This window comes from Nycticebus coucang, chromosome 6, assembly GCF_027406575.1.
Source record: "Nycticebus coucang isolate mNycCou1 chromosome 6, mNycCou1.pri, whole genome shotgun sequence".
Lineage (NCBI taxonomy): Eukaryota > Metazoa > Chordata > Mammalia > Primates > Lorisidae > Nycticebus > Nycticebus coucang.
The window spans coordinates 103,806,152-103,823,290 of record NC_069785.1 but is presented as its reverse complement, the minus strand read 5'-3'; the positions used below and the strand labels follow the sequence as shown (position 1 = coordinate 103,823,290).

The following is a 17,139-nucleotide window of genomic DNA, read 5'->3' as shown; positions in this document are numbered from 1 at the left end:
ACATGCGTATGGGTAGAAGCACAGTTTCTTGGTCCCTGAATTTTCCTGGACAGTTCCTGGCTTCCAAAGTTCCCATGGTGGTCCAGAGCAGTGCCATCCCTATTTATACCCCTGGCCAAAGCAGGAAACTGCCACAAGGTCTATGTCCCCATTTGTCTGCTCCACAAAGGCTGGGTAAAGAACTAGAGTCAAAAGAAAACAAGGATGACTGACCATCCTTGTTTGCCTGGGATGCCCCCCACTTTAGTACTTAAGTCATGGATCCTAAGAATCCCCAGTCCTGGGAAAATCCAGGTGGCTATTACCCTAAACACCCTCAAAGATCTTTTGCAGCTGAGGAAGGAGGACTAATAAATTGCCTTTTGCAGGAACCTGATGGTCATACTCGTATCAATGAAGCAAAAAGGAATTTTAAAGATAACTATATATCTCACACACATATGCAGTTTTGTTAAATGCTTGCCTGAATTTTTCTGAATGTTGAGAGTCCTTCTTTTTCTTAACACTGGAATGGTTTTGCTTGTTAAGTAACCTCCATGTGGACAGCAAAATCGCTCTTCTCCATGATGAACACTGGGTGGCAGTGTGGCTCTGTGGTTGTGCAGAGCACCCGGGGAATTTGATCCCGGTGGTGTGGGTGGTTGTCTTCCAAATGTAATTTTCAGGAAAGGTGAGGTAATGGCTTAGTAATTATGCTGAATATTGGTGGCTTTGCTTCATTTATAAAGTCTTGCATTGGACTCCCACTTGTCCACAACATCGACAGCTCTGCTGCCCCGCCTGTGCCTGGTCTCCTGAACTGTGCTGTGGGGGTGCGTCTCTCTCTCCTCGTAGGGTGTGTGGTCTTCCAACTGTACTTTCCTTTTCTTATCACTTTCCTTCCTCACCTCCCCTTCTCTTTGTGCGTAGGTATTTCTGTTGTCATTGCTATCATCTTTTCCAATTAGCTAATTCCTTTTGTTCTTTTATTCATAGTTCAGTCCTAATTCCTGAGAACCAGGGATTCCAAATGGGTGGGTGGAGGGGGATCCCATCAGGTCATTCTGAATAAAATAACTCCCAGATCAGAGCTCTGGCTGCACTGTACGTAAAACAAAGTAAAAACAAACCAAAGAAACCAATTTCAGTGTACGTAAAACAAAATAAAAACAAACCAAAGAAACCAATTTCATTTTAAGAAGAAAATACCTCCACTCTACCTAGGGCCATAAAGTGAGACTCTGTCTCTACAAAAAAAAAAAACGAGTGAAGAAGAAAATACCTCCTTTACTCCCTCTGCCTTATCCCTAGTCCCCCTGAAGCCTAGAGAAAGTGATATGTCTCCTGAGGGGCTTCTTGCGTGTGCTTATGTAAGGCTGGCTCGTCCTGAGCAATGTACTTACTTCCTGGTAGCCTGGGTAGCCTGTGCCTTCCTGGGTCACCCCTTAGCCACTGAGGCCCTGCCCCTAGAGCCTGAGACATGGGGGTTATCTTCCCAGTGAGGCCAACAGCTCTGGCATCTGTAGCTGTGGTCTTTTAATACACACTCCATTCTTATATTGAGCTGTTCAGATAAGGAATTTCTCAATTCTGGTGCCCAAGCAGGCTCCCCCATGGGAACTCTGCCTTGTCCAGTCCTCCAGGCCTGCTAGGAACATGCAGGGGCTCCGAGCCCCACGGAGCTCCACTCACCCTGGACGTCCAGGAGAGCCATGGACATCAGTTCTCCTTTTGCTGAGTATGCTCGATGCCAGTTAAGTTCCTCCTCTGAACAGGGACAATATTAATTGACATAAGAGAGATTTGATTTTTTGAGAAGTGCTTAGGATATTATTAGTTAAACAAGTATCTACCAAGACTTTTGTTTTGCATTTCCATTGAGAGGATCAGTAATGGGGGAATCTGAATTTGGTGAGCAGACAACCAGTTTGAGTAGCTCAGGCTTCAAACAACCATTTTTTCTCTCAACATCCATGGAGGGAGGGGAGGTGGCGGGGCAGTTCTGGACTTAATAGGACAGTGACTTTAAATGTCCATTTTATTTGGACATAATAAATTTGTCCATTTATTTTATTTGAACTCTTAAAGACCAGTCAAGTTCTCAAATAGCACAACCAGTAGTATGTTCTCTTTGCTTTGTGATCCCCTCATTGCCCTTCAAACTTCCTGTTTTCATAGCCCCTTGACTGTTTTTAGTCTGTTTTTTAGTCTATACTATCAAATAAAGTAAAAAAAAAAAAAAAGGGAAGTCTCAATGTGGACTAGATGACAGAGAAGGGAATAGGTATCCCCAAAGTCAGAGGGGACATTTCTTGCTGACCTCTCCAGCACAGCCCGGCAGTTAACTGGCAGCTGGAAGTTCTGAAGAGGGCTGGAGGGGACTGAGTTCTAGTGGGGACAAATCGACGCTCAAACATTTCCAACTGGGTGAGCAAAGGTGCTCCTACCTAAGACCTTTCATTTTGCCTCTTCCTGTCTTGAACCTGTTTGATGACTGAGTGAAGACGTTGCTTGTCGCAATGGTAGCAGTCCTGCTGAATAAGGCTCCCTTTGTTCCAGCTGTCCGTGTTATTAGCAGTTAAGATGTTCTACCGCTAATCAATGCTCACTCGTAATCTTGACTTTTCAGAATGGACTTTGATGATGAAGATGGTGAAGGCCCCAGTAAATTTTCAAGGTAAGTTTATTTTACTTTCCTTAGATTTAAAGAAGCCAATACCGGAGGTCACCTTACTGAAATAGAAAGGGATTTAATGTCTATTAATCCCAGTGTAAGCTAGCTATTTGCAGCCTTGCCATATCCCAGCCTAGATGATCAAAAGTTAACTAACAAATTTTTAATTTTGCTTTTTGAGATAAGCAGTGACTGCCAATTTTAATGGTTCCTTTGGAAAAGACAGCCCTAGAGTAAGTTTAGAAAAAGCTATCACGATAAGTCCCTTTTTTCTACCATGGAAAATGAGGAGAAATATGAGAAACCTGGGTGGCCTTGTTCTGGAGTCAGGATAGAATACTTGGTTTTAAGTTGGTAATAACTGTGTTCCTCAGTGGCCCCACGACTGCTCCGTTAGCTCTGCCCTGAGCACAGAACCCTCACAGAAAGGGTACAGATTGTGGGTGCCCAGGGAGCTACTCATGTTATGTATGTAAAGTGTTATGTCTGTTACATACATGAAGGAGAAAGACCCAACCCCAAGTTTGTTTTTTGTTTGTTTAAAGTACGGTAGGAAGTTGGGCAGAGTTGAGAGGAAGGCACAGATATTTCTATCATTCTTAGCAAAATTCCTGTCTGGACCAGTTTACTTATGGAAGGGCCTGCCCTGGCCTCCTCCCTGGCAGCCAAGCCTCCAAGCTTTCCCAGGTGTTATGGTTGCTGGCTTGAAAGTGTCCCACAGTGGGGGTTACTTTTCTCCTATGTCCATGGTCCACAGCTTGAAGTCACAGCCTCAGATGTTTTAAAACAGGTTTTAGAAGAACAGAGCCCTGGGCCCATATGACTGTGGTTCCTTTTACAGACCAAGTTGTGGTTGTGAGCCAAGCTCACATACCTGCCCGTCTGAGAGGGACGTCACTTTCCAGGGATTCCCAGAGTCTCCAGGTCCACAGGAAACCTCTGGTCCTTCTAGACACCTTCTCCCTGAGAACTTTTCCTTCCATCCTCCATCCTCACCTCTGTGTGAAGCAGTGAAGAGCAGATGGAGAATGTTCTGATGGCTGATTCTTTTGGAGTTTCTGGTTCAAATAAGATAGGAGTTTCAACAATAGAAGCACCTACTGTTTTTCCCTCAGTGCAGACAGACCCCAGCCTGGACATCCACTCATTTCTTAGGATACATTTTATTTATTTTATGTGAGATTAATATGAGGGTACAAATGTTCAGGTTTCATTGTTTGTGTTTCTAAGGTAAAGTCCAAGTTGTAGTTGAGCCTTTCACCCCAGGGGTGTGCTGTATACCCTCGCATTGTGCAAATTAGGTGAGAGCTTACCAATCCCCTCCTTCCCCCCCTTCCCTTTTCCCACACCCCCCCCCCCACACTTGAATATAATTGTGCTTTTCTCTCCTGTGGGCATGTAGCTGTTTTTCTATTGGTTTCAACTTGCAATTCCATTCTTACGATATTTTACTAAGAAGAATGTGCTTCATTTTCTTGTGCTTCAGGTAAATACAAAAGATGTAAAGTCTCCATCTTTTTGTGGTTGAATAGTACTCCATGGTACACATATACCACAGTTTATTAATTATGGGTTGATGGGTTGATGGATACTTAGGTTGTTTCCACATCTTTGTGATTGTGAATTGAGCTGCTATAAACATTCTAGTGCAAGTGTCCTTATGATAAAATGATTTTTTTCCTTTTATGTAGATGCCTAGTAATGGGATTGCTGGATCAAATGGAAGGTCTACTTTTCGCTCTTTAAGGATTCTCCATACTTCCTTCCATAGAAGTTATATTAGTTTGCAGTCCCATCAGCAGAGTCAAAGCATTCCTTTCCCTCCACATCTGCATCAACATCTGGATACATTTTAATAGCAGGGAGTCCTTTGCCCCTGAAACGGAGCTAGCTTGGGGAAAAGGACGTGAATCTCACCCCAACCCCAGCCAGCCATTTGCTTTTGCCCTATGCAGCCTCCCTTTGTGAGTAAACAATGACTTTAACTCTACTTGCCAAAATTCCCCTTGAGATAACATTCGGCCATGCTAACCTTGGGAAATGACCATTCCTGGGATCTGGGAACATAGAGAGGAAGACAGATGGGAGGTGACATTAGTGTGACACTGAGATCTGTGTCAGTGATGAAATAACAGTGCAGGGATACAAAGAGCTTGTTGTATTAGGCCCACTCATTAAGAAACAGAAACTCCAGACACTGTAACTGTCTCATAAGCCTGTCAGTGAGTCAGTTTCAACATAGCCGGAGCTCAAACCTGGGCTCCCATGAACCATATCTCTTCCCCTCCATGTCAAAGATAGTGATGTGCTTCCAACATGCACTGCTACTTACAGGGCTGGGTTTGTAGGACTCCCACGGCCACTGGACTCCCTCACAGCAGGATGGTGGATGGGCTTCTAATGGCTGGGCCTCTGGGTGTATCTGAGCTGCTCAAGGTTGTGGGAGAGACCCTGAGTCCATGCTCAGCCCTCCATCTGGCGGTGGCCAGAGCTGGTACCCAGGGCAAGGTGGAGAGTCTCCCGTGGGCCAGGCCCCTCCAGGGCTGGCAGGGACACTCAGGGGCCTCTCTCATTTCTGAATCTCTTCTTACAAATAGTCCAGAGGACCCCTTCCAGGTGCCAGCCTGGGAGTGAGGGGGGCTGTGCTGTGGGCCAGAGCCCACTGTGTGTGCTGACTCAAAATCTGGGCAGGGTGCTGTGCCATGATTTCTGATTTCTGTCCCTTCATGTTTATGCGGTCAGCTTTCCCACCTTTTCTTGAGGGGCACCAGGAGGGTCCCAAATTTGAATGTCCTGCCTATTGTGAGACTTCCCATAAGAATGAAATAGCCAATTTGGTGTGGTTTATACCTGTCATAGCCAGGCCTCCTACAAAGCAACAGACACGCAGCTGCTCCTACTACCTGATCTCAGGTATACACATACACGCACCTACACACACACACATGCATGTGCACACACACGCTCCTGCACACCCATGCACAAATGCATCTGCACCTGCACACACACATGCATGTGCACACACCTGCTCCTGCACATACATGTGCACACATACATGCACACACATGCGCACACATGTGCACACGTACCTGTGCACACATGCACAAATGCACCTGGACATACATGCACAAATGCATTGCACGGACACATGTACACACACATGCACACACATCTGTACACACATGCGCAAATGCATCTGTACAGACACGTGCACACACATCTGCACACATGCAGCTACACATGCACACACATGCACACTCCAGGACCCTGCCTTTCAGGGCCAGAAAGGCTCTCAGGCCCCATTTATCACAGTTGTCTCTCCTATACCTCTTGGGGAACGGTGACATGCCGAACCTGGCTCTGCTGCCATTGTAGGTTCCCTCCTTCCGCACAGTGTCAGGAACAGGTGGGGGCAGAAGCTGAACTGCAGTGAGCTGAGGACGGACCGGGAGATGTGGAAGTGAAGGTCAGTGCGAATGGCTCTGAGCAGTTTGGATGTGGACCAAACAGGAGGGGCATTTGGTATTCAGAAAGGGGGTGCTTTTTAAGGACAGAAAGACCATCAGCCCATCTACATGAGGAGGGGAAGGCATGAGGTGACCAGAGACTTGTATGGTTCAGGAGGGAGGAGGAGCAGGGCAGGGGAGGGGTCGATGCAGACCCCTAAGAGGACCACTCTGCTCAGGTGGAGGAAGGGAGCTGCTGGTGCAGCTAGCAGCTAGGTGTGAGCCAGGAGTCAGGGGGATCCTGATGGCTTCTACTCTATTGTGAGCAGGAAATGGGACCATGGGCAGCACATGTCCTTGGGAGGGAAGGTGTCCTGGGTTGAGTTCAGAGCAGGCACTCTGAAGGCAGAAAGGCAAAGTCCTTAGACCCTATTTCAAACTGTGGCTCCTGAGTGTGAGGTGGCACCAGTCTGACTACAGCACAGTGTCCCCCCAGCAGCGCCTGCTGGTTGGGTGCAGCAGAACACAGACTCTTCACAGACCAGGGATTGGTGTATTAGGGCAGGTTCACCGAGGGACAGGGCTGAGGAGGGGGAAGTGGAAGAGGCCAAGTGTAGGTCCAGCTGCACGGGGAATAGAAGGAGCCAAAGGCAGGGAGGACAAGAGTGGGTAAGTTGAGAGGAAGGAGGCCGGAGCATGGAAGTGGGATTGTGGTCAGAGAGCAGGCCTAACTGCGTGCGAGTCTGAGAAGGCTGGAGAAGTAGGAGGTTGTGTTCAGAAAATGGGAAGTGGTCAGCATGGGAGAGGCTGGCTGAGGTCATGGGAGAGGAGCCAGTGGAGACACAGGTGGGGTGGCAGGCCCCATGCTGAGCTGTGGGGGGCTGAGTGCTCAGCGCCTGTGTGGGTGGCCAGTGGTGACAGTGAAGAGAGCACTGAGGGTGGTGGAGAAAGGTAGCATGAGTGTCAGGGGCAGGAAGGGGGGGGGGGGCAAGGCCACAGGGCTAGCCCTTCTTCCCTTCTAGGAAGGAGCCCAAGAGTGCCTGGCACAACCTCACTCCTGCCTCTGGGAAATGCGGTTGTCAAGTCATTGATTCTAGAGCAGGTGGTGATGAACTCTCCATCTCTGGGAAAACTGATTCTGATTACACACCAGAAAGTGTTTCTGCACAGATGATCTCCCTGGCCCCTGGCTGTGGAGCCACTCCCTTCTCCAGAGGGGCCAGCACAGCCTGTCGCTGCCTGGAAGGCCTTGGTCTGCCTGGGAGGCAGATGACCACCCCGCCCAGCATGTCCCAAGCCCCACACTCAAAGAGAGGCTGGAAACCGTATTGCTCTGAGCCATCCCTCTGCTCTAACAGCCCCGGGGGCAGTGCACTTTCTAGGAAGTCCCAGGACTCCTGTTCCTGTGCCTTTCAGCAAGATCAGCCACCACCAGTGCATAGTGGCATCTTGAATATTGATTCCTAGGGGGACAGCTAATACCCTAGAGCCGACATCAGCAGGGCCCAAGTCACTCACCAGGCAGGCGTGTGTGGGGGTGTGTGTGTGTGGCGTTTCATTACAGCAGAGAAGTGGAAACCTACCTAATGCAATTGCCCTTTTAATGTAGGTTTATAACCTAGGAACAAGGGAGGATTCACTCCCAAACTTTCATTCTTACCATTGCCTGTCAACAGCCTGATTTTGGTCCTGTTTAGACCCATTCCTTGCCCTTTATCAAGACCCAGGGAGTTTCTAAGGAGTTCTCACGTCTGTTACGTGGACTCTGCCCCAGTGCTTGGAACATCCTAAGAGCCTGGGCTCAGAAGCCCTTGTCAGTGGGCGAGCAAGCCCTCACTGGCCTGCCGTGAATGGCTCTGAGTGACCTCTGCTGGCTATTCCTTGGTGAGGTTGGGGCCCCCATTTGCATCAGTTGTGGGATTTAACCAATGAACCTCTTTAAGTTACCTAAAATTAAAGACAGTTGTGAAGAAATCCTTCACAAGATTGACTTTTTTTTTCATCCTGCCTGTGTTGATACCTCTCTCCTGGTATTTAAACTTGCAGGCATTTTTTTCCCTGGCTTTTTAGGTTGTAATGATGTTGCGGTTTTAGTTTTTCTGTTTTGAGTATAGGTATGATGATCAAAATCTTGTTGATGTGGAAAATATGCAAGGTGGGAGTGTCTTGCAGAGGTCTTTCCCAGCAACAAAATAAAAAATAAACGAGTATCATGGGTTCCCAGAATTCTTACTTTTCACATCTTAGCTTAGAGAGCTAGTTTGCTTTCTGAATGGAAAGATGCTCAAAATATTTCTGATATGGAAAGGATGACCAGAGGCAGCAAAGATTATCCTTTTTAAAAAATGTTCAAATTAGTATAAGGTTACATTATTTGCATTTGTTAGGTAAAGTCCAATTTGTATTTGAACCTAGGAGGTGTGCCATATACCTCTACATTGTACCCATTAGGGGAGAGCTTACTGAGCCTCTCCCCACCCTTCATGAATTTAATTGTATTTCCTCTCATGTGGAACTGTAGTTGTTTATCTACTAGTTTACAATAGCATTGAGTACATGGGATGCTTGTTTTTCCATTTTGGAAATTCTTTACTTAGGAGGATGTTCTCCAGAAGCAACCAGGTAAATACAAAAGATGTAAAGTCTCTATCTTTTTGTGGTTGAATAGTACTCCATGGTACACATATGCTATAGTTTATTAATCCATTCATGGATTGATGTGTTAATGGATACTTAGGTTGTTTCCACGTCTTTGTGATTGTGAATTGAGCTGCTATAAACATTCTAGTGCAAGTGTCCTTATGATAAAATGATTTTTTTCCTTTTAGGTAGATGCCTAGTAAAAGGATTGGGGGATCAAATTGAAGGTCTACCTTTAGTTCTTTGAGGACTCTCCATGCCTCTTTCCAAAAAGGCTGTATTAGTTTGGAGTCCCATCAACAGTGGATAAGTATACCCCTCTCTCCACACCCCCACCAGCACCTGTGACTTTGGGCCCTTGTGGTGTGGCTGTTCTCCCTAGTTGGAGATATCGCCAGGTGGTTTTGACTTGCATTTCTCTGACGCTTAGAGACAATGAGCATTTTTTCATGTGTGTGTTGGCTGTTTTTCTGTCTTCAGGGAAGGTTCTGTTCATGTCTCTCGTCCAATGATTCATTGGGTCGTTTGCTCTTTTCTAGTTGATTCTCTTGTGTTCCCTATAGATTCTGGTTATTAGCCCTTTTTGTTTGACCTGATCTTATCAGTCACCGTGTGTGGGCCACACTGGATGGTCCATGCAAGGTCTCCTTAAAGCAGGAAAAGATTCAGCTGAGCCTTTAGGACACTGAGAGCCGATTCCCAAGAGGAGCACTTACAGACTTTCCAAGCCTTCTCCCTGCCTGCAACTCTCAGTTCTGATGAACCGCTGAAGTATTACACATAAGCTGGGGAATACTTGAGTAGCCAAAGTCCATGTCCTTTCTGTGGGTTAGGGTTAGGGTTAGAACACGCTGGGGTGAAACTTTTTTTAGGAGGATTGGTGATTTCTTCATACAGGATATGATGGACCTGCATTTGATGCCTTTCTTCCTGTGTTTAGCTACCGGCCCCCTTGTCTGCTGTCCCCTTTTTCTGCTGGACAGATTAACCTTGATTTGAAATGATAGTGCCCAGATAACACTAGGGTTTTTTGAAGAGAGAGGAGAAAATCATTGCTAAAATCCTAAGTAGTCCTGAGCTGTGTCTCTTTTAGAAGCTTCCAGGCATTTTCTTTCCCCTACAAAGCCTTAAATATCCCCAAACCCAGCCTCTCTGGGCATTAGCGCTCTGCCAGGGAGAGGAGGGGAGAGACACCTCAGGTGTCAGGCAGGCCTGCACCAAGTCCCCACATTCTGTAGGGAGAGGAGCCATTTTCCCTATAGGTGCTTGTGAGGGTGAGAGCTTGTGCTAAGCTGCAAGTTGGTACAGGAGCAGACAGGATGTATGTCCCCCAGAGAACGAGGATTATCAGAGGCGTGGACCTGGGCCTGTTCTTAGGAGGATCTGGGCTCTCCAGACTCTGTCTCTCTGTGTTCTGGGCCAGTCGGTGTTCAGTCTGGACACTCTGCCTCTGTGTTGTGGCCTTGCAGAAACCAGCGGCACCTTCTGCCTTCCCATGGAGAGAGCATCCTTTGCCCTTCCTGGACAAGTACACAAGCTGACAAAAGTGCCTAATTGAATACACCTCCATGTACCTACCGCCTGTCTCTATGGGGCTTCCCAAAATGGCTTTCCTGTCGCCTTCAGGGCCTTACTACTTACAACCCCCTGCTGTACTGCCCAGGGGGGCCTGGCCATGACATGGTACTCAAATGCCCAGCAAGACACAGTCCTTCCTCCTGGGTGTTGGGGGAGAGAGCCCGTCTCTGCCTGCCATGCACAGAGGTGGCTGACTGCTGAAAGGGACTCACGTGTAGACCCTGAGGCAGCCATTCTCTATCTGGATGGTGCCCCAGCCAACACTGAAGACCAGGTGGTATGTCCCTCTGCAAAGGTTCTCTTCCCACACTCTGCCTGTACCCTGACTGCTCATCTGTCAGAGGGAAATCCAGAGCAGGAGGAGAAGGGGATTGATGCTTCTTTTGCAAGAGAAGTACTGAAGCCCTTCACTGAATCAGGAATTGTGGGTAGAAAGCTGGTAAGTCTGTTCAGTGAGTTCTGAAAAGGGAAAGTCTCCTGGTGACCAGTCTTCCAGTTCCAATGTGACCTGAGGATGTGAGCACAAACCTCATTCCACATGAGACCCGCCCCCAAGCCTGATGCGTGTGAGGGCGGCAGCCGTTGGCCATGCTTCTCCCGGTGAGGAGAGGAGGGCTCTGCTGGTTGGAAGCAGGTCTGTTGTTAGCATCTGGAGAGGCACATGGATCTCGGGAGGCAGAAATGGGAGCTGAGGCATCGTAGAGAAATGTGGTCCCGGGGCCATCCTGCCATTGTAGCAGGGCTGCTCTGCAAATGGTCCTGTGTGTCCATGTAGCCGGGAACCTGGCAGCAAGGTGTAGTGGCTGGTGGCATTGTTCTGAATGCTGACTTCTCAGGTTAGGACCATGACCTTGTAGGTGGCCTGGCTATAGCTAAGCCTGGCCATGTCTCTGCTGGTATCCTAGGTCAGTGCACCTGCTGACTGTAGGCAGTTGTGGCTAGTCACCTTGACCTGATGTGAGCAGAGAGGCAACATGGTACGTGGGTTTGCTGTGTGGCCCCACTCAGCGGGCCTGTGTGAGGGCTGTCAGTGCACTGGGGTCCTCCTGCCTGTTGCTCGGGGAACTCTGCCATCACACACTCATGGCATCCTCCCCGGCACACGGATTGTATCAGCACCTGTTGGCCCTGCTGGTCTGTGGGTTCTCTGTCCCCAGCACCCAGCATGGTGCCTCCCAGACCTGGCAGTGTGCTCCAGGTGTCCCAAGTCTGCAGTGACAGGGAAGCCCCAGTGTGGGGCTGTCTCTCTCCGTCTGCTTGCGCTGGGTCTGTGATTCCCATCCCATGGGACACAGAGACCTGTAGGGATGGGCAACTCAGCTGCTGTCTGCTGAGTTTTTGGATGTTCTTTACAGAAATTTTGTAAAATTCTCCTTTGTTGTGTTTTAATGAAGATAGGCTTACACCTCCCTGATGTGATTAAACATAGGAGCCCCTTTGGAGCAGAGTCGGTGGTGAAACACGTTAACATATGGTCAGCAGCACTGCTGCTTTCTCTGCCTTGCTTTCCACAGCTGTGTCCTGGGAACCGAGCTCTGGGGCTCCTGGCCCAACAGAAGTGTCTCTGAAGCTGACAGCTCTGCCTGTGTCCCCGCTGTCATTGCTGTGGTGCCCCTGTCCTCCTCATGAATACGTAGGAGATGATTTCTTTATGGATGCGACAAGCATGTGGGTCTCATGCAACTCACAAGCCCTCCCTCCAGCCCCTCTGCACTGACTCCAAGTCATCCTCTCACCCTGGGGAGGGTGGCCTTGGCCCAGCAAGCATGACCCTTGAGATACATCCTTCTGTTTTCGTAAGGTGGCATTTTTCCTCCCCCCGCCACCATGAAGCTTCAAAATGAAACTACAGATGTCACTTCCTTATCACTTCTTGTTGCTGGGTGGTTGGCATCTCTCAGTCCCTTTGACAGCGTGCTGGGACTCTTTCTCTCTTGTCTCATAAGATGTTAAATGGTTGGAGCATGGCTGGACCAGGCGGTGAACACCATCAGTTTGTAAACAGTTGCTCTAATGTCTTCTGCTTAGTGCACCTTGTCACACAAATTGGGTTTAATGAGAGGGGCTGAGGTGGTCACCTCGAGGGAAGGCTGACTTTCCACCAGGGAAGGGAAGGGTCACCTGCTCTGTAGGTGTGAGGGCATGATGGTCAGAATTTTAGGGATGGGCCAGATTTGCATTTTGAGAAACACCAGCCTGGCTACAATGTGAGAATGGGACTGGAGGGAGATGGGTCTGGAGCAGGGGGCAGAGGGAGACCATTAGCATCCAGGGGAAGGGAGGTGCTGGTCACAGCGGGTAGTGGGCATGGGTAAGGGGGCCCCCAGAGCGTTGGCACAGACACAGTTTGAGGGAGGAGGCAGTTGAGCATGTGCCAAATGGAGGTGAGTAGGGAGGCATTACCTGCCTATGGGGAAGATGCCTGGTGAGGGGGAACCCAGGTAATGCTGAAGAGTTGGACCTCAGGTGGCACAGGTGGAGAAAAGGAAGGTCCACCCTCCAGGGTGCTCAACAGAGCAGCAGGGCGGGAGGCTGCCTCGTGCACACAGAGGTTCCTGCCTGGTCTTCCCACCTGGCAGCCCCAGGCAGCAGCTTCTGCTTTCCTGGAGAGGTTCCCCGGCTTTTCTCTTCTACCCCATGCTTATGTGAGACAGGCTCCTGGCTGAGCACACAGGCACAGGCCACTGGGGCAGACCCAGTTCAGGGCAGTCACTGCTAGTTTCCCTGCTTTGAAATGGTGGAACTCCTGTGCCTCCTCCAGGGCAGGGTCTCTGGGCCACTTGCCCCTCACCAATTCCCCCCTTTCTTCACTTTCTCTCTGTGTGTGATTGCTCCACCCCACCTCTTCTTCTTTGGCTACTTTCCCCCGCCTCCCTGGACAAGCCTCGCCTGATTACTCAAGAGGCATTTCTCCTGGACGTATATGCATCCGTCCCTGCCCAGGAGCCTCTGCTCCTTGGGGCAAGAGCATCCATGCAGGACTGGTGTCTTCCCGTCCCCACCCCGCATCCCAGTGAGTCACCTGGAGGGCCATCTGTGGGCAGGAGGGCAGCACCGGGTCAGGGCTCCCCTTGTGGTCTCAGCCTCCATGTCCTCTCCGCACCCCTAGGACCTCTTCCCAGAAGCCAACTGCAGAGGCCTGAGCACCGGGGCTGCTGTCAGCTGGCCATACAGCAGCCTACTCCTTGCTTCTGGCGTGGTTCCAACTTTCCTGCTCTGGGGCCCTCTCCTCCAGCACCCAGGCTGCCCTCTGTCTAAGCCTATTTCCTCACTACTCTCGAACGCTTCTTCCTGATTCCAGGCCTTTCCTTAATCCTGCTGATCCCTCCCCAGAACATCATATCCCTCCTCTACCTGCCCACAGCTCAGGTCCAGCCTCTCCTGCCCACGTCTCAGCCTCCATTCCCAGCGCCACCCCTCTTCTTTCTTGCTCTCTCTCTTGTGTTTTTACTTCCCGAGTTCCTTTTGGCATATTTAATCTTATTCTGCCTTTCGGTTTCACTCTATAAGGGGTATGTTTTACCTTCCTAATTAAACCCCCTGCCGGCTGAGGATGGGATCTGGGCGTTCATCATTTCTCCTACTGCCCCTACCCTGGTGGGGCCCAGCTCACGCTCCTTGTCTGGAAGGGGCCTGCTGGACGGCTCAGGTCAATGCAGTCCGCATGCTCACAGAGGCCCTCGGCACGTGCCACCTGAATGTCATCAGGCCTGATTGGCGCATCTGTTCCCCAGGCTGGGAGGATGGGGTGTTAAGCTAATTAATGCATGCAGTGTTTAGAGACAGACTTGCTGGACACTGTTATGTTCTTGTTAGTGTCACTCTCATTCTTTGAGCACCAGTGCACCCCTGAATTCTGTGGCAGACAGGCGACATGTTTTTAGACAATTCTTTTATCCCACATAACAGCTTTGTCTGAGAGTTGTTGAACTGGGTTGGCCATGACTCTCCTTCAAGCCTAAAGGTGATAAGCCTGAGGTGGAAACATTCTATGAGCCCTTCCACTGGTTTTTCATCTTAACACATCAGAGATCAAATTTCTCATTGTACCTTTTTTAAAAATTGGCTACTCATTGTTTATTGAGCCAGGGTGCACCTGTTCTGTTACTATATTGCAGAAAATGTGTTGGGCATAGAAAAATGTCTTGTCCACTTTATGTAAAGTAAATTGGTGGCATTACCAGTCTGCTTAGTGACACAAAGAATGGTAGGGCTAAGTATTGCTTCTCATTGTAAGGCCGATGTAAACCACATATTCGGGCAGCCAGTAACCACATTCTGTGTGTGTGTGTGCACGCGCACACATCTATATGCAGATTCACGTGTGCACAGAGAAATCGTGTCGGGAAGCTCATGTCTCAATCTCTCATGCTTATTAAAATTTCCTTCGGTACATGGGAGTAATTAGAAGATTTCAACATATATTTAGAGATGGAGACTAGAAGCCTGGTCTCCCCACACACAGACGAGTAAGCGCATCAGAACAGCTGCTCTGCCCAGCATGGACTCACCGTCCAGAGTGCTCAGCTTGTGTAGATAACCCTGGTTCTTAGTCACTTGGTGTTAACAGTGTGCCATTCTGTTCCATTAATAGTAACCCCTAATCTGATGCTTCTCTTTTTGTGCCTCCTGATCTCGTGCTTTCTGGGAAGAGAGAACCACAGTGAGATTGAGAGGCGCAGGCGGAACAAGATGACACAGTACATCACGGAGCTGTCGGACATGGTGCCCACCTGCAGCGCGCTGGCCCGGAAGCCGGACAAGCTCACCATCCTCCGCATGGCCGTCTCCCATATGAAATCCATGCGCGGCACCGGGAACAAGTCCACAGATGGCGCCTACAAGCCCTCCTTCCTCACAGAGCAGGTACACCCGCTAACATCCTCATTAGAAGTGGGGACAATCACAGTGTCACGGCGATGGAATGGACTGTGGGGAAACAGGGTTCAAGGCCAAGGAAGGGAGGAAATCAAGACACTTTGTTTCCACTCTTCACCAGGACACTGTCTTCAAGAGTATGTGTCTGCCCTTGGGTTCTCCTGCTGTTATGTTTCCCATTGCCTTAATGAGGTGTCGCTCACCAGAATAAAGTGAACATCTCAACAACGTTCTCAGCACGCAGACACAGGAAGGAGTTAGTATAAAACGCTGTGCTCTGTGACGGTAGTGATGATAATTGTCCTGTGGCATTATGGGAGTTGTATGACATGAACAAGGATCACGGCCCCACCAGGCATTTTCTAGGGGCCCAGTGGGAGTCCTATCTGTCTGTGCATTGTTTCATTTACTCTTTATTCCAGCCCCATGAAGAAGCCACTGTTACTCATCTCTGTTTTATTGACGAAGAAGTTTGGGCTAGGAAAGAGTTAACAAATTTCTCAGGGTCAATCTGCTGCTTAGTAAAGGAGCCAGGAGTTGGTCCAATGAAGACAGGATGATAGGCCCCCAAAGCTGTATTTTTAACACCTATATTATCTTTGAATATTTGGGAAGAAGAAACACATGAAACGGTTATTGTGACAGTGTTTTGTAAATGGGTTTGCCATGAGCCAGAGGCCTATGTCTGGCATCCTTGTCCTTCCACACTCTGGTCCCAGGGCAAGTCAGCTGACTGTGAGCTTGGGTTGCTCATATCAGATGAACGTACCATTCTTTGCCTTCCTGTCTCCGGGGGCTTTTGCAGGATTAACGAGATGGTGGATTTGAAAGCACTTTGTACAATAGAGCAGAAGGATGAATGTAAAACAATACAGGTGTCAGGGAATGCAGCTGGGAAGTGCAAAGTTATGCAGAGTGTAGGGTCTTAAAAGTAGTGGAGCATTTAATAAGGTAGAGCGGACGTGGCCTGGTGTCACTGGGGGACTTCTCAGGACAGAGAAAGCATTGGCAGGCTATGAAGAAGCCACAGGATGTACACAGAAAGAGGGGAACAAAAGGAATTTTACAAGAGGAGAGGAGCATGCATATAGCCTCAGAGATAGGAATGAAAAAGGCAAGGTTGGGAGGCCAAGTTGCTTACTCAGCTGGAGCTGAGAATCTATTCATGTCCTGGGAACTACGTTTAGAAAAGAGCAGAGAAGAGGAACTGACATTTGTTATGTCTGTTCTGTGGCAGACATTTTTTGAAGAGCTTTCCCTACTGGGTCCCTTTGTAGGGGACCCAGCAGTCATGGGATTCCTCACGTGGGAGGTGTCAGGAAGGAACCTCACCGAGTGGCACTGCCTGCCACCCAGAGGACGTGGAGCACAGCGGTTGGCACACGGGTAGCGGAGTGGCACTACCTGCCACCTGGAGGATGTGGAGCATGGTGGCCGGGGCACAGGGAACAGGGTGGCATTGCCTGCCACCCAGAGGACACGGAGCACGGAGGCTGGGGCTTCAAGCTTCTCTTCCACCTCTGTAAGATAAATGCAGTGGTAGTTTCCAGCTTGCGTGGCTGGAACGCAGAAGGCAAGTGTAGATGTTTTAACATGGGGCTTGGACCAGCACGAAGTGTGGTAGGTAACCAGACAGAAATATATTAAGCTCTGCTAACTACCTTAGATCAGTAAGATGCCTTTCTCCCCGTACATTCTGTAGGGTCAGTGTTTAAAATGAATCTCTTTCTCTTTAACTGAGGAAGGATTAGGAAGGTGGCTGGAGAGAGAAGGCAGCCATTAGGGCCATCAGAGCCTCCCCCCGACCCCCCAATGCCCTCCGGCTGCTTGGATGATGCTGTTAGCTACACCGATGGTGCCTGCTGTGTTCCTGGCCCTTTCTCAGTCCCTTTCCCAGGCCTTCCCACACAGACTCTCCTGCAAGTACACAAACTCTCACTGAAA

At 49.2% G+C, this 17,139-nt stretch overlaps 1 protein-coding gene across 7 annotated transcripts in view; it reads left to right on the top strand.

The window, feature by feature from the left end:
* ARNT2 (aryl hydrocarbon receptor nuclear translocator 2) overlaps window positions 1–17,139 on the top strand; it is a 215,536-nt gene that overhangs the window by 49,102 nt on the left and 149,295 nt on the right. For 5 of the 7 annotated variants that reach the window (XM_053593527.1, XM_053593530.1, XM_053593528.1 and 2 more), the window contains exons 3-4: window positions 2,609–2,656; window positions 14,970–15,183. In XM_053593527.1, the coding sequence (XP_053449502.1) occupies window positions 2,609–2,656; window positions 14,970–15,183 (262 nt within the window). The remainder of the gene's footprint in view (window positions 1–2,608; window positions 2,657–14,969; window positions 15,184–17,139) is intronic. The other 2 variants (XM_053593534.1, XM_053593533.1) reach the window with 2 other exon arrangements.